This window comes from Rattus rattus, chromosome 4 (genome assembly GCF_011064425.1).
Source record: "Rattus rattus isolate New Zealand chromosome 4, Rrattus_CSIRO_v1, whole genome shotgun sequence".
Taxonomy (NCBI): domain Eukaryota; kingdom Metazoa; phylum Chordata; class Mammalia; order Rodentia; family Muridae; genus Rattus; species Rattus rattus.
The window spans coordinates 82,400,849-82,422,495 of record NC_046157.1 but is presented as its reverse complement, the minus strand read 5'-3'; the positions used below and the strand labels follow the sequence as shown (position 1 = coordinate 82,422,495).

General features: G+C 53.0%; 1 protein-coding gene across 1 annotated transcript in view; it reads left to right on the top strand.

Annotated features, from left to right (window-relative positions):
* Positions 1–9,788, top strand: part of C4H6orf132 (chromosome 4 C6orf132 homolog) — a 35,922-nt gene extending 26,134 nt beyond the window's left edge. Inside the window, exons 3-6 of the mRNA XM_032900588.1 lie at positions 3,823–3,898; positions 5,537–7,161; positions 7,582–9,080; positions 9,484–9,788. Of these exons, the coding sequence (XP_032756479.1) occupies positions 3,823–3,898; positions 5,537–7,161; positions 7,582–9,080; positions 9,484–9,601 (3,318 nt within the window). The 3' untranslated portion in view covers positions 9,602–9,788. The remainder of the gene's footprint in view (positions 1–3,822; positions 3,899–5,536; positions 7,162–7,581; positions 9,081–9,483) is intronic.
* The last annotated feature ends 11,859 nt before the right edge of the window (positions 9,789–21,647 follow it).

The following is a 21,647-nucleotide window of genomic DNA, read 5'->3' as shown; positions in this document are numbered from 1 at the left end:
GTGGGTTTCACGGATTCGTAGAAAAGCAAGCGTTGGTGTCTGGATGGCTTAAGAGCACTTGACTTTGCAGAGGACCTGGGTTCAGTTGCAGCATCCACATGGTGGCTCACAACCGTCCGTAACTCCGGATCTAATCCCCTCTCCTGCTCTTTGGAGACACTAGGCATGTGCCTGGTGCACACGCATGCGCGAGGGCCAAAGACCCATACACGTGAGAGAGTTGAATGGATCTCTGCGGTAGCACACTGTAATTCTAGCACTCAGGATGCTGAGGCAGGGGGATTGTGAACGTGAGTGAGACTACGCAGCAAGACCTTGTTTTTGTTTGTTTTGTCCTTTTAAGTATCAGTATGCTGGCTGCGTTAAGCGATTTGAGGGAGAAGGTAGGGCAAGCTCCCCGTTCCATTGTGGGTCACGGGCAGCAGCACTGTCTCCACTCTAACTCGTCACTGCCCAGGGTCGGCCAAAGCTGCACACAAACGGCACCTGAGACTTTTGCTGTAAGTCTCAAGCCTTGGATTCCCACTTAGGCTTCAGAGAGAGAGGCTCAACCCTGGCCCCCTCACACCAGAGAGCCTGTCTTCAGTGAAGATTATTCCATGGTGCTTCTCAGAAGGTCTGGGGAGACTCCTCTGCTGGGCAGGGACAGAGTCAGTAAAGAGCATGGACGTCACTGAAGTAGATAAGTCGGAATGCACCTCCAGGTCGGCCTAACGTCAGAGTCGTTTACCACTATGAAAAGGGCGTGGCTGCCACAGAAAGGCTCTGAGGGCCCTGGCAACCAGATTCTGATAGTTGGAGAGCATCTACCTCACTAAGCCCCTAAGCCTAGGGGTTAACATCAGGCCACTAGTAACAACTGGACTTTCCGCATCTCATTTGAGGATGCCTAAGATCCAGCAGGTCTAAGAATGCCAAGAAGTCCCCCAGTTTTATCGGAGGGAATCAAGAATCATCTAGAGCTGAGTGTATTGGCTTACACCTTTAATTCCAGCACTCAGAAGGCTGAGGTAGGCAAAACTCTGTGAGTTCAAGGCCAGTCTGGTCCTCAGAGTAAGTTCCAGAACAGCTAGGCTATATGTAGAGACCTTGTCTCAAAATAAAATAAAATAAAATAAAATAAAAATAAAAAAGTCCAATCATCAGGGGCTGGAGAGATGGTCAGGAGAATTCGCTCCTCCTATAAAGAACTTAGTTCTAGTTCCCACATGGTGATTCATAACCAGTATAATTCCAGTTCCCAGGGGATTCTGAAGAAGTTCTATCCTTCAAGGGCTCCTGCAGACACACACACACACACACACACACACACACACACACACACACACACACACACACACACCAAACAAAAGGTGTTTTTGCCTTGTGAATGGAGACGGTGAAGTGGGCGGTACTTCTGGAGGGCGGAGCCTTGCCTGGGTGGCTCAGGACAGCATCGGGTTAGGAGGGCCTGGCTTGCACAGGGGTCCGGTAGCTCCTTTGTAACATTAGGAGCATTATTGACTTCCCTGTGCCATGAGCCCAGTGCTTTCCGGACATGGCCTCACTCACTCTTCATAACCTCCTAGCTGTGTCTCCGTTAGGGTTTTATCGCTGTCAAGAGACACGGTGACCATGGCTACTCTTAAAACGGAAAACAGTTAATCGGGGCTGGCTCACAGTTTCAAAGGTTCGGTCCATTATCTTCATCATGGTGAGAAACACCATGCAGCATACAGGCAGACATGACTGTGGAGTGGGAGCTCGAGTTAGTTTTACATCTCAATCTGCAGCAGGGGACTGCCCCACAAGGCCTACTTAAGAGCATATGAGACCTCCAAGCCGGACTCCATAGTCACACACCCCCTCCAACAAGGCCACACCTCCTAATAGTGCCACTCCCCGTGGACCAAGCATTCAAATACAGGAGTCTATGGGGGCTGCTCCTTTTCAAACCATCACGGAGGGGTGCATGGTACCTTCTGGTTTTAGCACAAGTTCACAGGTAGAGATGCAGACACGGAGGGTAGAAGTCTTTTTCTCAGTCCTGTGGCTGGGTAGTCCTTAAAGGAAAGGCTGTGCTGATGCAAAATGCCCAGGACCTGGGTCTGGCAGTGCCAGCTATAGCTATATGTTTTAAATTACTTCTGAGACATTTTTGGTGTGTTTCCTCATCCAGTAGGCATAGGCAGGGGACATCTTTCCCATTGAGTGGTGACTGAGATGGTTCTGAACAGAGCACAAGACACGTGGTTGGTATTATTAGAAATTAATGGAAGGGGTTGGTAGAGCGCTTGTCTCACAGGCACAGAGCCCAGTTTAATCCTCAGTACCACACGAGCCAGGTGTGGTGGTGAGAGCTGTGATCCCAACATTGGGGAGGTGAAGGCAGGAGAACTGGAGGTTACATAGTGTCTCTGAGACCAAGGATGGTGACTGGAAGAAAGGAAATAAAGGGATAGAGAGACGGCTTGCCCAACTCCAGCCCCAGGAGGAACGCAGACTGCGGCTTAGGAGAGAGCCTGTCAGGCTAGAATGTTAGCTGGTAAAGAAAGCTAGGTGAGCAGGAAAAGAGAGTGGGCTTGGGGACCAGAGGCCAGGCCACCGAGACCCCTGAGAAGCACATGCACCACCGCTCTGCTAAGCTTCCAAATGGCAGCTGTGTGTGCTTTGTTGATCTATGGAAATGTGCCGGGGTTGGGGGAGCACGGATAGAATGCAAAATAGACTCAGAGGCGGACAGCTGTGCAAACACTCTGCTTGGTTGAGTTAGAGATCAGAGGCGCCTGCCGGGCTTGCAGAGCCTTGCTCGACACTTAGTTACTCTTCTGTAAACTCCCGATGGAAACCGGAGTCAACTGGAGGTCAGGATGAGGGTGCTAGCTTTTGACAGCTGAGTCACTGCAGGGTTCTTTGTGTTAGGTTTGGGGACTGTTTCCAGGAGCTGGTTCTCTCCTTCCATTCTGGGCCCCAGAGACCAGCTCAGCTCAGCTCAGGTCGTGGCAAGCACCTTTACCGTCTGAGACGTCTCGCCAGCCCTCATTTTGGATTTATCGGTTGGATTTGGTTTTGACAGGGCTCACTGTAGCCTGACGCTCGTGATGTAGACCAGGATGGCCCTGAGCATGCCTGGCTCCTTGGTTTGCTTTTAAGTGAGATTTTTATTCAAACGTAGTTGATCCTCATCTTCGCCGATTCTGCATTGGCAAATTTGATCTGGAACTAACACTGTTTTCGTGGTTGTTCTCGTATGTGCGTAGAGCAGTGAACAATTTGAATGGGAGCCCCAACGCATACATCTCTAGCTGAGAAAAAACCAACAGGACATTTGGCATTTTTCCCCCAAAGTCTCCTGTATCACAGGATGGCCTCGAACTCACTATGCGGCAGAGGATGTCCTCGAGCATGCCCTGCGTGCTGAGATTCTGGGCATACCCTGCCACACGCAGTTCTTACCCTGCGAGGGCTCGAACTCAGGGCCTTGTCTACACGACTAGGCAAACGCTCTACCAACTGAAAAATATCCCCGACCCACATTCATTTTTCAGATTCACTCCCGGGACAGGAGAGATGGTTTATCCGTTAGTAGCGTTTGCTGCTCGTGCAGAGGACCATTTCAATGCCCAGCGCCCACACGTTCTTTCCCAACTGTGTGTGACTCCGGTTTGCCTTCTTCTGGCCTCTGAGAGCACTGCCCAGATAATTAATTAATCTAAAAACAAATGGGTTCACTTATGAAGTCGTTCGGCCACTACCAGTCCTGCAGTTTCTTCAGTAATACGAGACTCACAGGCGGGGTTTGAGGCGTCTGCTCATCTCTCCATGTCCCCTGGTCTCTTTCAGAATGCCCAGGAGAACCATGGGCTGGCAGTGCCCACCCCGTCTGTCCCAGAAGAGTTTGCAGACAAAGAAGTGAGAGGTAAGAGAACCCTGATCTTGTGCTTCTTCATCTTCTTTTCCTCCCTGCTTGGGCCCTGAATTTAAAGCAAAACAAACAAGCAAACCTCTCGTTTTCCCCAGCTGGAGGCAAAGCCATCGTCCTCAGGCCTCTAGCGACTGGGCTGGTGGGTGGGAATAGTGGGCCTGGGAGATGCGGAGTCTGTGGCTGGCTAAGACCCATTTTAGAGAGTGTGCCCAGGTCACAGCAGGAGAGAGGGCGGCAGGAAGACCTCAGGGTCAGACAGACCTATCTCTGAATCTATCCTGACTCAGCCTGGTTAGCTGTCACTGTTGCTGGGACGCTTGCCCTGCTTGAGAACAGCAGTGCCAACTCCAGAAGGCTCAATGTATGTATGGGATAGACATGTGCCACTTAGTGAAACCAGGCGCGTGACACCCTGTGTGACTGTGAGCAAAGGTTCCTGAGAACTGCACGGCCCGGCCACCGATTCCCTGCCCCTCCCCCACCTTTGGCGAAAGGCATTTCCTTAGCTTGCCCGGGCAGGTTTTCACCCCAGGGTCTGCACTGCGGCCCACTCCCAGTGTCCTGCTCCGAGGTCACCTTCCCAATGGGCCTTCCTAATTAAGTGGCAACTCTCGGCACCCCTCCCTGGCTGGTTTTATTACTGCCTTCTCCGTGGTAATGATTTACTAGTTTATGGAATTATCGGCTTGACCCCTTATGGAGTAAGCTTCAGGGGCAGAGTAGACAGCCAGTGGAGGAGTGTGTGGAGACCAGAGATCAACATTACCTACCATGAGCAGGGCCCCAGATTTGATCCCTAGAACAGACCGAGAATCAGCTTTAGTGGGTAGTGTCCCTCTTTTGTTTATTGTGGTTGTGACGCCCTGGGTGCTCCTTTCAGGTCCCCGGCGTCACACAGCTGGGAGGAGCCTTCCCAGGCAGCCCTGCTCCAGGCTCACTGCTCTCTCCTAAGCACGACGAGGAGGGGAAAGGGAAGATGAGCATGGTGGAGGGTTGGGGGGTGGAGGGGGTGGGGGGAGAGGTGGACTCTTCAGGGACTGGGATGCAGAACTGGCTGCTGTCTGGGTGTCCATCTCTGTAGCGACATTGCCCTGGCTACCTTCCTTCCTTTCCACTGTCCACCAAACACTCCGATACAGGGGTTCTAAAGGCTGCAGTGGGGTTCGGTAGACTCGGGGTGTCCCAAAAGCGAGAGTCGGCTGCTTGTGTAGACAGCTTCCTCCTGTAAGCACCCAGGGCAGCTCCAGGGCCCTGAGCAGGAAGTGTTCCATTAACATAAGAAGAGGACCACTCGGGACAGCTCGGCACCTGCACCTGGCGGGTGTTGCTGCTTCCACGGTCCGGCTTAGGAGGAAAGGGCTGGAACTAGTGTTTCCCTAGGCCAGCCCCTCTCCCTGTGCCAGGCACAGAGACCGGCTTTGGGTGGGAAAGATGGCTCAGCAGATAAGGTGAACCACCAAATCTGAGCTGAGTTCGGTCTCCAGAGCCCACAGGGTGGGTGGAGAGGACTAATTTCCATAAGCCCTTAGTCCTCCACAGGTGCGCCCTGGTGCCCGCCCTCCCACACCCGATGTTAAAACAGTGAGAGAGATGGGGACTGGCCCAGCTCTTACCTCTGCCTCCCTCTTTCAGGTACCAGCACACTAGTGAATGGCAACCTCCGACTGTACAGCTCTGTGGGTGACCTGAGGCCCGTACACTATGATCTGGACTCATCCATCCCCCCACCTCCCCCGGGCCCAGCCCCAGGGCCACCCCAGGACACTTCACAGCCTCCAGAGGCGTCCTCTCCACCACCACCTCCTCCTGTTCCTCCTCCTCCCCCTCCGCTGCTGGTGGAACCCCCACCCCCACCCAGCACAGCCCCACCTCCACCCCCAGCATTAGATACCTTATCCCCCTCATCTGCATTCTCCCCACCTTCCACACCTACCCCTCCTGACTTCATCCCTCCTGCCCCACCGTCAGCTTTTCAAACCCCGCCTCCACCTTCTTTGCAAGCCCCGGGACCCCCAGTTCCGGTCTCTCTTCATACAACTGGAACTCGTCTCTTCCCCACTGGGGCTATCATCAAATGGAAATCAGAAGTGGCACTCAATGGCCAGCAGCCGGAGGACCCCAGAAGCAGCCCCCCTAAAAGTCCTGCTGAACTAAAGAGGAGCCCTCTAGGGCCTAGCCCAGAGCCCCACCTCACCTTCCCCAGGTCACCGAAGGTGCCGCCCCCAACCCCAATCAGAACCTCATCTATCCCAGTTCAGGAAGCACCAGGAGCTTCTCCAGAGGAGGATGAAGCCACCCAGAAGACCTCCGCCCACCTCCCACTGCCTCACAGCATCAATGTCCGCCCTGCATCTCTGGTTTACCCAGACAGAGCCCTGGAGCCCGAGCAGCCCAGAGAGCCCAGGCCCGAGACACCAGGCAGCCCAAGGCTCAGGCAGTCTGAACCTCAGACAAATGGACAAGCAGGAGCTCCACCCCCAGCTCCTCCCCTGCCTCCGCCCGCTCCCCCACTCCCTCGGCCAGCATCTTCTCTGCCCCCAGCTGCTCCTCCTTTGCCCTCTACTGAGCGGGCAGCCCCTCCATCTTCTGGATTTCCGAAGACCTCTAAATCCAGCTCACCTGCTCTCAACCCCAAACCCAACCCGCCCAGTCCGGAGGACACAGCCTCGTCAGAACCTGTTGACTGGAGAGACCCCCGGCAGATGGAAAAGCTTCGAAGTGAGCTGGCAGCCTATCTCTGTGGGACCAGGAAAGAGGATCGGTCACTCAATCACAGGCCAGTCCCTACAGTGGCCTCGAAGGACAAGGAGAACAAGAAGGGCACCAGCCCATCAGAGGAGGTACCTCCAAGCCTGCCTGAGAAGATACACCCCCGTGCTCCTGAGAAGAGCCCCTCCAGCAGCAGCCTGCCAGAGAGAGAAGCCTCCAGCAGCCTGCCAGAGAGAGAAGCCGCCAGCAGCCTGGCCCTACCCCCTGTGGACTACATCCCCCAGGATACTCCAGCCCCCAGTGTCAGGCAGATCCGGAATGAGCTAGAGGCTCGATTTGCCTCCTCAGCAGAGAAAGAAGCCAAGCCCAGCTTAGCGTCTCTGCCCCCCAAACCCCGGCTGGAAGGGGGAAGAACCTTTGAAAACAGGACTGAAAATGGCAGATTCCATAAGCCTGCCACCAAGAATCCACCCCAGCCGTCTACCGCCCCTCTGCCTGCCACAACACTCCAGTCCAAGGTCGTACATGGTCCAGCAACACCACCCAAGGTCACACTTGGGTCAGCCACACCATTCAAGCCTATACCTGGGCAGGCCATACCACCTAAGGCCACACCTGGGCTAGCCTTACCACTCAAGCCTACATCTGAGCAGACCACATCACCCAAGAACACACCTAGGCAGGCCATACCACCCAAAGATGCACCTGGGCAGGCCACACCAACCAAGGACGCACCTGGGCAGGTCACACCACCCAAGGTCACACCTGGGCAGGCCACACCACCCAAAGATGCACCTGGGCAGGCCACACCACCCAAGGTCACACCTGGGCAGGCCACACCACCCAAAGATGCACCTGGGCAGGGCACACCACCCAAGGTCACACCTGGGCAGGCCATACCACCCAAAGATGCACCTGGGCAGGCCACACCAACCAAGGACGCACCTGGGCAGGTCACACCACCCAAGGTCACACCTGGGCAGGCCATACCACCCAAAGATGCACCTGGGCAGGCCACACCACCCAAGGTCACACCTGGGCAGGCCACACCACCCAAAGATGCACCTGGGCAGGGCACACCACCCAAAGATGCACCTGGGCAGGCCACGCTACTCAAGGACACACCCCGGCTGCCCACCCCATTATCTCAGCCGATGGCAGAGAAGGATCTTGCCTCCATGAGGCAGAGAGAAAAACCAGAATCTCAAGAAAACTCGGTGGCTACCCAACTGTCCAGAAATGGCGCCCTCTCTCCTCCAGCTCTCCCACCAAAGATATCCACCGGTGGAGAAGAAGCGCCGTTTCTCTACAGACCCCATCGCAGCCAGAATAGCCACAGCCGAGGGATTGCTATAGTGACTCCCACTAGGACCAGGGGGGAGGCTACAGACTCAGGGGATCTAGTGGACGAAAAGGAGCTCCAAAACCATCCAGCCAAACCTCTCTCGCCAGTTCAGCCAGCTGACCAAGTCCTCAGACACCCGGTGACTGGGGAAGTGGTGGAGCGGGGCTCCCCAATGGCCCTGCTCCTCGCAGCCAGACAAAGGGCACAGAAGACTAGACCTGGAGGGACTGCAATTGGACGGTCCTCTTTGCCAGGGAGTCTCCGTGACCATAGCAACCAACCAGAGGCCAGCTCTGACAGCATCTTTTACAGAGGTAGCCGGCCCAACTCCTTCATTGTGGTCCCTAAGGTGCCCAGTGAGACAGAGGACTCCCAGGTGGCCTCAGCACGGCCCACTGGGCCCAGTCAGTGGAAGCCCCAGCAGGGACGAGACACACAAGCCTCAGATCCAACCTACAGACCTGGGTGGACCAAGGACGAATCCCCAGCCCCTGTGGCCCGGGAAAGACCAGCTCCCTCAAGCTTACCCTACGGCCGCGCCCTCCCCAAGTCCTTCTCTTCTCCGCCCTCTCCTTCCTACAAGAGGGAAGAGGAGGAGGAGGAGTTCAGCTTTGATATCATTCCTCCGCCGCCAGAGTTCAGCAATGACCCAGAGCCTCCGGTCTCTGGGCTGCAGCAGCAGGGCCGCCGCGGGTCCCCACCCAGGAACAACTTCTCCGACTTGGGGCAGTCCTCGAGATCCAGTCCGGCTCGTGGCTTCTCGCGCTTCCCGGGGACTCAATACCCCGAGCCCGGGGGCCTGGATCGCTTCTCGGGCAGCGGACGCTCGCTCATCAAGAAACGCCTGTACGTCGGGGAGCCCCATCGCAATCCCGGGACGTCCCGTGGTTCTACTGGCCGCAGCCTGAGCTCCCCTAACTGCTTCGGACCGCAGCCAGGAGGACCTGAGATGCGACGAGTCAACTCTGCGGGCCGCGCGGCCCCCGGTGGCCTGAACGCCCGGAGGTTGTCGCTGGAGGGCGCCCGGGGCGCGGCCGAGGTCAAGTACAAGGCGCCTGGCGGAGGCGGTGGTAGTGGCAGCAAAACTGGGGACTATGGCTTTGTCCCTCACAAAGTCAGCAGGTGAGCTGGGTTCTCTTAAGGTAGAAGGATCTCTGGGGGTGCGTGAACAGAGCTAAGGCCAAGGTCACGGGCCATCGCCTGCGACTAAGAGAGGAAGGCCCAGAGACCTGGAGAGGGTGCTGTTAACTAGCACCTTCCTTCCCTGCACACCTCTTCACCCACCTCATCCTCTGGAGCTTCAGGGCTGCGAATCAGTGTAGAGGAAAAGGAGACCTAGTGGCACCGGGTAGAAAGACCCAGAGTGAGAGCAAAGGAGTTTGAGTAAGCAGAGGATACAAAAAAGGGTGTTCTGTGGTTCCGCTCTGGAGGGCAGAAATCTAGAACATCTGCTTTGGGGCGGGCGGTAGAGTGAGGACCAACCAAGCTGCCTGTGAACCTCCACTCTGCTCTCCTCTCCTTCCAGGTCTCCTCACGGCAACGCCCACTATGGAAGCCCCATCAATACGTTCACGGTGAGGCCTGGGACGCGCCATCCCATCTCCTACGCTTACTCTGGGACCCATCGGAAAGCCACTTCCTGAGCCACGCGGTTCACTCGGCTGACTTCTAGGGGTTGGATCTGGGCAGTTGTTTTGCGGGGGGGTGGGAGGTCAGGTCGCACAAGGTATTACAGGTCCCAGCTCGGACACCACTGACAGCCTTTGTTCTGGAAGACAGACAGACGAACGGATGTATGAATAGCAGAGGCCTGTGGAAGAAGACGGAAACATCTGGCTCTGAAAGCACCGAGGGACAGCTTGGCTAGGGACATGTTGCAGATAGGGGTGGGGGGAGGAGCTCTCTGGGCCGTTTCTGCTATCTGGTACTGTTATCTGGTACTGTCTGTGTTAGCAAGGTTTATTGAAACCCACGGGGGTGACAGTTTGCCTGTCCAAACCTCACAAAGGATAGTGTAGCTTGTCTTTAACTTCTGCCTGTTACACTGAGCAGATAATGGCTGACCTTCCTAGACAGTTGGGGATGAGTTCAAGGCCGTTTGCACAACACAGACTCTGCATCAGACGCCTCATGCAAGGAGCAGGTCATTGCTCCTTGGCGTTCACTCACAAGGAGGCCCTGAGAAGTCTGCAATGGGAGGTGGAGGATGAAGGCTTGCTTTTCCTTTCAGGCCCTTGAAGTCCTGGTTCAAGGGATTGGACTCAAGCTATTGGACTCAGGAAGTATGTAGAACATAGAGATGGGTCTTGTAAAATCAAGGTAGTCTGCTAAGGCCAGTTCAGAGCAGGGGACACTTGTCAATAGGGTGACCATTTGTCTTCTGCCTGGCCGGCCCAGGGTTATACCAGTGAACTGGAATATATGTATAATATATTCTAATATGTGTTTGTGTGTTATGTCAAGTATGACAGGAGCAATAGTTCTTCAGGTGGGGAGTGGCTGGACCTGGAACTAGGTCAAGGCAGATGGGAACGGAAGGGGAGATTGTCCCGTCTCAGATGAGCAGGTGCAGACAAGAGGAAGCCTCGTTTGGAGGCTTTGTGACCTGTGGTACCAGCTGCAGTACCAGGTGGCTGGGACAGCAGGTGAACCACTTCAGGTAAAGATCTCACATAGATGGCTGGCACCCAGGTGGCTCGGGCCGGCAGACAGCTTCGCTGTGCTCACAAAGCCAAGCCCGTCAACACAGCTAGTCTATAAATGGGTTTTCCTTAAGTGGGGAAGAGTTTGCTAATTCACCTGCTGCCCTGGGAAGAGTAGGGTGTGGTCTCCCAGTTGTGGGAGTGCTCTGGCGTGGGTGGAGAAGGGCTTGGTCTCACTCGGCATGGGAATAAATAGCCAGTTTGGACTGGCCTCTGCTCTGCAGCTATAGATTGGTGACTTAAATCTACCCAGGCATCATGGGATGCTATGGGTGCTCGGCTGGACGGTGCTAAGCACAGGGGACCAGGCACAGAGGTGAAGTCACATGATAAAGAGACTGTCCTTAAGCAAGTCTCGGCCTGAGCCTCAGACTCCTCCTTCGTAGTAACCGTACCTCATCAATGCTGAGGAACAGAGACAGCCTGGTGTTCCTTCTGGGACAGCCCTGACAGCGGGTCTGTGTCCTGAGCCATAGTCTAAAACCTGGCGTGGTGGTACAGACCTAGAATCCCAGCACTGAGGAAGTGCAGGCAGGTCCGTACAGTCTAAAGCATCAATACTGGCTACGTGAGACCCCCCACCTCAAACTGAAACAAACAAGAGCCGCAGGAATTGGGAACGGAAATAAAAATAATTACAGTTTTGAAGAGGCAAGAAGTCAGAATAGGCACAGAGCTCGCAGCGGCTGTGGGCTGGGCCAGCAGGTAAAGCGCTTGCCTGCAGCATAAGGACTTGCACTCAGCCCCGGGGAGGAGCAATGCCCCCCCCCACGCCCTCCGTGAAGCACTTGCCTTAGCACAGTCCTCAGAGCCCACATTAAAACTCTATGCTTCGGGGTTGGGGATTTAGCTCAGTGGTAGAGCGCTTGCCTAGGAAGCCCAAGGCCCCTGGGTTCGATCCCCAGCTCAGAAAAAAAAAAAGAACCAAAAAAAAAAAAAAAAAAAAACTCTATGCTTGGTGCCTGCTTGTAATCCTGGTGCCGAGACAGGGGGATCTGGCCACACAGCCTGGCCCTAACTTTTAAGACCCAGGCCGGTGAGGGAACCTGTCTCAAGGTAGAGGACCTTCCTGAGGTTATACCTGAGGCTGTCCTCCAGATTTCACACACACATGCCGATAAAAAGGGACACACAAGCCAGGCGTGGTGGTGCACACCTTTAATCCCAGCATTCGGAGAAAGAGGCTGGTGGGTTTCTGTGAGTTCAAGGCTAACCTCGTCTACATAGCAAATTCCAGGACAAACAGGACTGTATTTAAACAAACAAAACAAAAAAAGAGCACACAGAAATGTTAACTATTATTTTTTTTAAAATGCTGGTGAGATGACCCAGGGGTAAAGCAAATTTGCTGATGTGGCAACCTGAGTTCAGACCCGGGGATCCGCGTCATGGGAGGGTTGTCCTCTGGCTTCTACATGGTTTTCCCTCTCACATGCACAAAATAAATTAACACACAAGAGGCTGGTTGTGGTGGTGCAGGCACATGCCTTTGATCCCAGCACCTGGGAGGCGGAGGCAGGAAGCTCTCTGAGTTCAAGGCTAGCCTGGGCTACATAGCGAGACTATCTCATTCGAGACTATCTCATTAATGATAACAAGAAAAAGACTGGGGATGTGGTTTAGTGGTAGAGCGCATTGGTTTCCATCTCTAGCAAGCTAGGAAAGTGAGACAGGAGGATCACTATGAGTTCAAGGCCGGTCTGGGATACATAGAGATACATTTTAAAAAAATACAAACCTATAAGATGCAATAGGGAGGGAACCCCAGGTGGTGTTGCTGGGGTGCAGAAAACACTGGCTTCCATCTGAACCGCAATCCTCTTACATTATGGTTGGCTCAACAGTTTCAGTAAAGCCGTCTTCCCCAAACCCCTGACCATGCTCTACTGAGCTGTTTCTGACCATCCCACCTCCTCCACCTTAGTTTTCTTTAGAAGGGGAAACTGAATCATAGAGGTCATCTCAGGACGTGTTGGGGAAGCAAATGCATTTTCTCCTTGGAGATTTTGGGGGGAGTCTTGGGGTGATGAAGCCAACGGGCCAGGTTTCCGGTCTCTCAATCCTTCAGGGTCTGTCCCGTCTCTATGGTCCTTCCATATCTGGCCTCTTGCCACACATCTGATTTGCCACTGAACGTCTCCCTTCATGGAGCACTGGAAGTGTAGCAGGAGGACATGGAGGCGAACCCAGGATAAGGACCCCATGTTTGCTGCTTTTTCCCCCCTCTGGGCAAGGTCTCATGTTGCCCAGACTGGCTACAAATGGCTGTGTGGCAAGAATGGCTTTGGACTCTCAAATCCTCCTGCCTCCGCCTTCAAGAGTGCTGGACGCCACCATGCTGGGCTTTAAGGTTCTATTTATTTCTTTTAATTTTGTAGTACTGAGGTCTGAACCCAGGGCCCCTGCATGCCTAGGGATACCCTCTAGCATTGAGCTGTACCCCCTGCTGCCCCTCCTAACGCTGTGTCCTTGCGTTTTCACTCGCTGGTCTGAAAATGGCAGGTCTGGACTTCAGGTGTGTGAGTCTGATCCTTTGTTGGTTCCAGGCCTGAGTTCTTGAGAGTTTCCCATCACAGGGATAGCCATTCCTACGCCCTCACACTTGCCCCATCCATGTACTTCAGGGTGAAAACTCCCGATGTGGCAGCCGGGACTACCAACACTTACATAACCCTGGCTGTTTGGAAAGTTTGCTCAGCCTGGTTGCTTAGGACAGTCCTCTAACATTTACTGGGGTGTTAGACTCCTGTTTGCATTGCGGTGATGAGGAAATCAAGCCTCCAACGCAGGAATCATGTTGCTCCAAATAGCCGACCTGACTCACACCCTGGCCCTGTTTCATCGCAGCTGCCTGTGTTCGAGCTATGACCATTCCGTGGCTCAGGCTTTTCCAAGGGCGCCAACCCACATACCTTCCATTCGCCCAGCACAGTGAGATCAGGACGCAGATGGGGGAAGCCGCTCCATGCTAATAAGTGAGCAGCTGAGGGTATGCTTGTGTGCCAGGGTCTGGTTGGCCACACCTTAGTTGTGACCTCAGACCCAGTGAGCCAGCCTGGCCTAAAGCAGCAAGGGCGGGCGGGTCCAAAGGATGGTTGTGTTTGGAGCCCAGGGCCTGGCACCCCTGAGGAACAAGCTGCTTCTGAGTCAGACTCAAGAGAGGAAGCTTCCCTCAGCAGAAGAGATGGACCCCGCATCTGCCTCTGCCCACCCCCTTCAGACATGGTTTCTTATAACCCAGGCTGGACACGAGCTTGCTATGAAGCAGGGGACAGCCTCGAACTCCCAATCCTCCTGCCTCAACCTCCTGGATGCCAAATGTCCGCATCTGTTTTATTGACTTATTGTTCATTCTTGTGGCACTGGGTATCAAACCCAGTGGTTCAGGTAATTTTGGAGCCAAAGGGGTGAGGGCTGAGCTGCCAAGCAAGCCAGTCCTGACCTGCCAACCGCACCTGCCTACCCTCTGACACTGTGGCCCCTTTCATCGCTACAGCTAAAGGGTGGGGCCGGCTTCCCACCATTAGTCAGCAAGCCTGGATGGGTTGATCTGGGGCCTCGTCCTGTACCTCCTTGCAAAGGCCCTGGGCAGCCAGGCACTGTGGAATTGCTTTGGGACCTGTTAGCTGCCTTTTAACCAGGAAGGTGAGAGATGGCCCTGTGGGACAGGGGCTTGTGGTAGTACTGGGACTGCAGCTGTGCTGGGGAAGGAGGGTCGCCTCTCATGCTTGTCACATTCAAACACTTGACAGAGGTAAGTGACCTAACATCTAGGTGGCCTGATGTAAGCATAAGCGCTTGGCTGTTGTACTTTGGTGACTCTCTTGGGCACTTACTGCTTCTCTTGACATTCACTTGCACCTGATTTTCCAGGGTAGAGCGAAGGAGAGTGCATCCCCATCCGTGCATTGGCCCTGCTGTCCTAGCTGCCCCGGCAGCACTCCTGAATCGGCCAGCAGGGGGCGCTGTGCCCACCGCCGCCCGTACTTCCCCCAGCACAGATGAGGTTCTGAGTTCAGATTTAGACCCAAGGATTGTTGGTTGACCTGACTTCTCGGGGTATGGGATGCACTGGAGTTCTCCTGAAAAATAAGCTCCTGAGACTTATTTCTAACTGGTTCCCAGATATGGTGGGTACACATCTGAGAACTGTCTGCTCAGCTCTCTCAGCAGATAATCGCGCTCAGCTCCCTGTGAAAAACTACAGTCCCCATGGTGCAAACGACCATCCCAGGCCACACAGCTGGACCACCTCCAGATCTGCCCTCTGCCTCCAAGGCAGTGTGGTGTGTGTGGTTGCGCCTGTCCAGATTCTTGTTCCAAGAGAGACAGAGAGGGAAGGGGAGGTGGCTTGGGAACAGCCAGGAACATGGCGACCATTAGACTGAGAGTAACTCCCTGGCATCTACAATGTGCAGAGGCACTTTCAATCCCAGAGGCATCAGCTCACAGGGTGGACTCTGCATGGACTGGCATCACATCCACACACCAGGGACACGCTTTGTGGTACTGGGGGTGGACACTGGGGCTACGCTTGCTTGGTACAGGAAAGTTCTCCATCACTGAGCCACACCCCTAGCTTGAAGCCCTCAGACTTCTGGAGGCCAAGAGAAACACTCCAGAGGCCAGAAGCTTCCCTGCTGATCTCATGGGAGTCTCTCCCTTAAGGCACCGCCCCACCCAGGGCCACACCTCCCACTGTTGACCATTCTTTTCCCTCAGTCCTGGAGGATCATGGCATCTCTGCCCCCCACTCCTTCTCCTCTCCTTCCCAGTATAGCCCTAGGGCACTTCCACAGAGCTCCTTTACACATAAGCCTCGATCTCCAGCGGGGCTGCTCTCACAGCAGCTGGCTCAGAACCAGGCATGGTTACAGCCGCTTCCCTCACGCCCTTTCTCCCCCTTTCTCGTGGTCTTCCTTATGACCCCAGGACATAAGCTCCTTCATCACCAAATGGTGAAGAAATCTGACCCAAGGTTTCTTGCAACACACACACACACACACCCCTCACAGATATATGCACACAGACATTTTACCAGCCTTGTGTACATAGCAAGAGTTCTAGGCTACACTGTGAGACTCTGACTGAAAAGTAAGTACAATAAGACATCAGACAGAGCTGGCATGAGCAGAACCAGGATTCCTGTGGGAAAAGTCAAGCTTTGAGCATTGAAGGCTTTGAAAACCTCCCCAGGAACATTCAGAGGGCGAGGAAGGCGTGCTCTGGCCTGCAGGAGGTCTCTGCTGACTGAACTTCTCTTCCAGCAGTGTCTCCTTGGCACCTGGACACAGCCCTGGGGTTAGACTTAAGTTCAGTGCTCCTTGTCTAGGGTTGACTTTGGTCCCCAGCAGGGCAGTGGCAATGTCTGGAGACACTGTTTTGCTGACCATGGAGGAGAAGCCTACCAGCCTTCTCTAGGCAGAGGCTAGGGATGCTAATATTAGGTCGAGCTAATATTAGCACACAGGGCCGTTCCCCAGTATTGAGCCCCAAACGTCAGCAGCATTGAAGATGAGAAGCCCTACACTTTGGACTGGAGAAATGGCTCAGTGGGTAAAGGTGCTTGCCACCAAACCTGCTAACCCAGGCTAGGCTAGAACGACAGCAGCTGAGGATGACGCTGAATTTCTGCCTCCGCCTTCCAAGCTCTGGGATTAGACACGTGATAGCACAACGGTTTATGCACTGCTGGGGATTGAACCCTGGCCCTTGTTCATGCAAAGGAAGAATTCTACTAATCAAATTATACATTCAGCACACTTTTTTTAAAAAAATAAAAGATTTATTTTATGTGTTTGTGTTGCCTGCTTTTGTGTGTGCGCGCTCGCGCGTGCGCACATGCATGCAGTACCTGAGTTGACCAGAAGAGGGCGTCCGATCTTCTGGAATGTGAATTCAGGATGGTTTTGAGCCATCGTGTGGACGCTGGGAACCTTACAGCCTAGGGATCCACCTGCCTCTACCTCCCTTGTGCTGGGGCTAAAGTTGTACTAATGCAGATCTTGCACTACAGACAATTTTCCTACCTTAGCTTCCAGAGTGCTGGGATTATAGGAGCGAGTATCACACTTGGCTTCCCCAGTAAACCTCCCATGTTAATTCAGCATGGCTCGAGGTGTCTGGGAGACTCTAGCACACCCACGTCTAATCCCGCAGCCCCCACTCTCACCCCGACTCCCACAACTCTTCCCTCAACACCAGCTGGCAACCCAGTATTTATTTCCACGTGGCCATCTGACGTTACCTGACGTCTGACAACTGCCCAGGTGAACTGAGTCCCGTCTAGCTAAGCCTGCTCCCGCTTGGGACCTTTACCCCAAAGTTATTTTCCCAGTCTAGATTCAAATGTCCCCCTCCTGGAGCCCACAAGCCTTCCTTAAACACCCCATAAAAAGCATTTACCCTGTTCATGCATACATTAGTCTCAACACCCTCCTTTATGGTTTGTTCCTTAGCATTTTCCACCATCTGCTAACACCCTGCATTTATTTATTTATTCCAAGCCTGGTGTCCTGACTTCCATGCTGAGTTATTCACCACCATCCTCCACATCTTGCTTTGTGTGCTTCCTTGCTTTAACAGCAGTTTGACACAAGCTCTTGTTACATAACTCTGGCTGGTTGACACTGTGTATCCCAGGTTGCCCTCAAATTTGGCAGTTTGAAAAATCCTCCTGCCTCAGCTTCTTGGGTGTGGGAATTAAAGGTGTACACCCTCAAGCTTGACTCTATTTTTCTTTCTTTCATTAGGTTTTTATTGGGGGTGGGGGTTGGGGGGCAGGGAAGTCTTCCTATAGTCCAGGCAACTAAGGCAATCCTCCTGCCTCTGACTCTGGAATGTTGGTGTGACAGGTATATTTAACCAACACAGGCTCTGGACTCTAATTTTTTAAAAGGATTTTTAAAAAATTTACGTATGTGTGTGTGTGTGTGTGTGTGTGTGTGTAATTCTGCATATGTGCACATGCTCAGAGAGGCCATAAGAGGGCACTGAACCCCCTGGAGCTGGAGTTGTGAGCCTTGGTTGTAACTTGAGTGCTGGGAAACAAACACTGGTCCTCTGTGAGAGCAGGGAATTCTCTTAACTGCTGAGCCATCTCTCCAGCCGCTCTCTACTTTTTAATTTCATATATTTTGTGGTTTACTGTTTTTGTTATAAAGTGCCTTTAAAGCCAGGTGCTGGTGGGGCACAACTTTAGTCCCAGCACCTGGGAGGCAGAGGCAAGCGGATCTCTGTGAGTTTGAGGCTACCCTGGTCTAGAGAGTGAATTCCAGGACAGCCAGGGTTGTTATACAGAGAAATCCTGCCTCAACCCCGACCAAATAAAGTGCTTTTAAGTTATTACCTAATCAAAAGTATGAAAATACTTATTATTATTGAATAATAGGCCTGTTTATTAGATTTGTGTTTCTAATGCCTTTCTACCAGGACTCCCAGCAGAAAACTGGGACAAAAAGCCATGTGACACATGTACACAGACATGCACACAGACCACCTGTGTAGACATACACCTGTGTAGACACGTACACATACCACCACATACACATGTGCTCACACATGTTCACATACATGCAGACGGGCACATACAGATGTGTACACACATGCACAGACACATGTGCACACATGCAGACATGTGCACACAGATGTGCATACACAAACACATACACACCACACCATCATACATTTTGGGGCTTTACTTTTCCTGGACATTCTGCTTCTTACTTACCTCCTGGTTCATTTACACAAACCCAACTTGAAAACTTGCCCACCAAGTGTTCCCTTGTCGCTGGGAACAGGAGGCAGAAGGACAGGAAGAGCGAGGCTATCTTCAGCTGGACTTGTGTGGAAATCGTGTCTCATTAGCTCAGGCTTGTTTCAAACTCAGAGATGCAGCTAAGGCTGGTCCTCCAGCCTCTGCCTCTAGGCACTGAGTTTTCAGACATTGGTCACCATTCCTGATACCAAGGCTATCTACTATGCTCAAGGCCAACCTGGGCTACACAAGACCTTGTCTTGAATAAAAAAAAGAAAAGAAAAAAAAAAAAAAAGGTTGGTCCTAAATTAACCCCACAAGAGGGAGGCTGGATGCCTTGTGTCGTTCTTGCCCAATCCAAACTCTGTCTAAAGAACAACGTCGGCAGAGAAGTGAATACATAACCAGCCCACAAGGGCTGCAAAGGCCACTGGGAGGATGAGAGTGCCCAGTGCTCCTGCAAAGTGCCCAGCACCCATGTTACAGCCGCCCAGCTCCAGGGGGTCTCACTCCCTCTTCTGGATTCTGTGGGCTCTGCACACACAGAGCACAGATATAAAGGCAAGCAAGATACCCAGACAAAAATTAATAATAGACGATTTTTAAAATTAAAACGAGCCAGGCACTGGTGGCCCAAATCTTTAATCCCAGCACTCAGGAAGCAGAGGCAGGCAGATCTCTGAGTTCAAGGCCAGCCTGGTCTGCCAAGAAAATTCCAGGACGGTCAGGGCTACACAGAGAAACGCTGCCTCAATAAAGAAGTGACAGACAAATAAATACAAATAAAATTAGTGCATTTTCCCCAGAGAACAGCAGTGAAAGGAACACCACTTTGCTTGATTCTTTAGTCACCAGGGAAGAGACAGATGCTGGCTCTGGAGAGAAGGTGTAGCCTGGGGGAGCAGAGGGGAGCTCACCCTGTGGGAAGGCTGGGTTTCAGTAGCTTCACACTTGTGCACACCAGGGTTGTTCCTGAATGACTGGCAGCTGCCAGGCATTCCAGGGGAGGCGAGAACTCCACACTCAGAGAATATCCTGGCTCGGCCGGCCCTCAGGTGAGCTGCCCACTAGGGATTCTATCTCAAACATCACTCTGGGAACGCCCCCTCATTATCTCATTAAGCACAATATGAAACGCTTCTGAAACTCTTTCTCACTCATCAGATTGGCCGCAGATTAAAACACGCGGTGTTGGCTGCAGTGTGGGAAACCAGGATTTTTGGGTTTTGGTTTGTTTTTTTTTTTTTTTTTCCCTCCTGGAGGGAGGCTAATGTGCCACAACCCTAGTGAGGGCATTCGGCAGTAGTCACTGTCTCAAGCTGCTCAGGTTGCTGGGACAAAGCTCCACCCATGGAGACTCACGGGCATGAGGAACTTAAAAAAAAAAAAAAAAAAAAAAAACAGGTCCTGAGGGTTTGAAGGCTAAAATTAGCACTGAGACCAGAGAGATGCCTCATCCAATGAGAGTGCTTGCTGCTTGGTCTTGAGGATAGGAGTTCAGACCCAGCACCCAGCGGTCACTGACGACTGCTTCTGGTCTCAGCAGACACGCACATGCACACGGGCACACACTCAGACACACATATGAGCACACGCACATGCACACAGGCACACACTCACTCAGACACACACGTGAGCACACACATGCACACAGGCACACACTCACTCAGACACACACGTCAGCACACACACATGCACACACACTCACTCAGACACACACGTGAGCACACACATGCACACACGCACACACTCACTCAGACACACACGTGAGCACACACACATGCACACACACTCACTCAGACACACACGTGAGCACACACATGCACACAGGCACACACTCACTCAGACACACACGTGAGCACACACACATGCACACACACTCACTCAGACACACACGTGAGCACACACACATGCACACACACTCACTCAGACACACACGTGAGCACACACACATGCACACAGGCACACACACACTCAGACACACATGTGAGCACACACACATGCACACAGGCACATACTCAGACACACATGTGAGCACACACACATGAGTACACACTCAGGCACATATTCAGACATACACATGAGCACACACACGAGTACACACTCAGGCACACACACACAGGCACACACTCAGACACACATCACACACACACACAGAGCACGTATGCACACGAGTTGATGATGGTGGCTCCCGCTAGACTAATACAACGACATCATGCCATCCTAGCATTGTTTGCTGACAAGAGCTCAGTTTCTGTGAACGACAGGCCATCTGTTATGGTAAGGCATGTGATAGGATGCTTTGCACCCGCACAAGCCAATAAGGACGCTGCTTATGTACCAGGAATGACCTCCAAGAAATAGCAAGGTGTGCATGTGTGTCGGGGGTGGGGGGTAGGAGTGTGTAATAAGCTGGGCATGTAGGTGTAACCCCTGTAATCCCAACATTTGGGAGCCTGAGACAGGAGGATTTCTGTGAGCTGGAGGCCAGCCTGGACCACATAGTGAACTGAGCAGTACTGAGCTATGCTCAGCTCAGGGTCTGTTTAGTAAGGAGGGGGAGGGTCACGTGTTGCAGTGTGCTCTCAGAAGGCTGGGGCAGCATCGTTTGACTTTGAGGTCAGCCTGGGTTCTCTAGCGAGTTAAGGGCAACATAGGTGCCAAGAGTATGGGACATGCTCAGTGGGTTAGGGCGATGGGCAGGAATGACTGTGGACATGTTCAGCCTGCACCATAAAGGAAGGGACACTCTGAAGGTACATCAATACAGAAGTGTGCATGCCCTCAAGGTGCTGCCCGCCCCCAGCAACTGACAGCATGGTGACCTCGTGCAAGCCACTTAGCTTCATAGCTCATTTCTTCTGGTGCTAAGAAATGAAGGGACGTACGTGTCACCCAGGAGAATTGTTCTCCACTCCTGGGCTGAGGTGAGGAGTGAGATTTGGTCTGTTTATAAGTTCCAGCATCCTGGGGGCTGGGGAGACGGTGGCTCAGTGGGAAAGACACTGACTGTCAGAACCGAAAACCTGAGTTTGATCCCTGGGACCCACATGGTGGAAGGGAGACAACTGATTCAAAGAAATAAAAACAAAAACAAACGAAAAAAAGAACAGAAATAAAGATAAAACAAGGGCCATCTTGGACCAGGTGCATGCCTTCATCTGCAATCCCTGTGCACTTAGACGATGCACAGGAGGGTTCTCGGTTCAAAGCCAGCATCCATAGCAAATA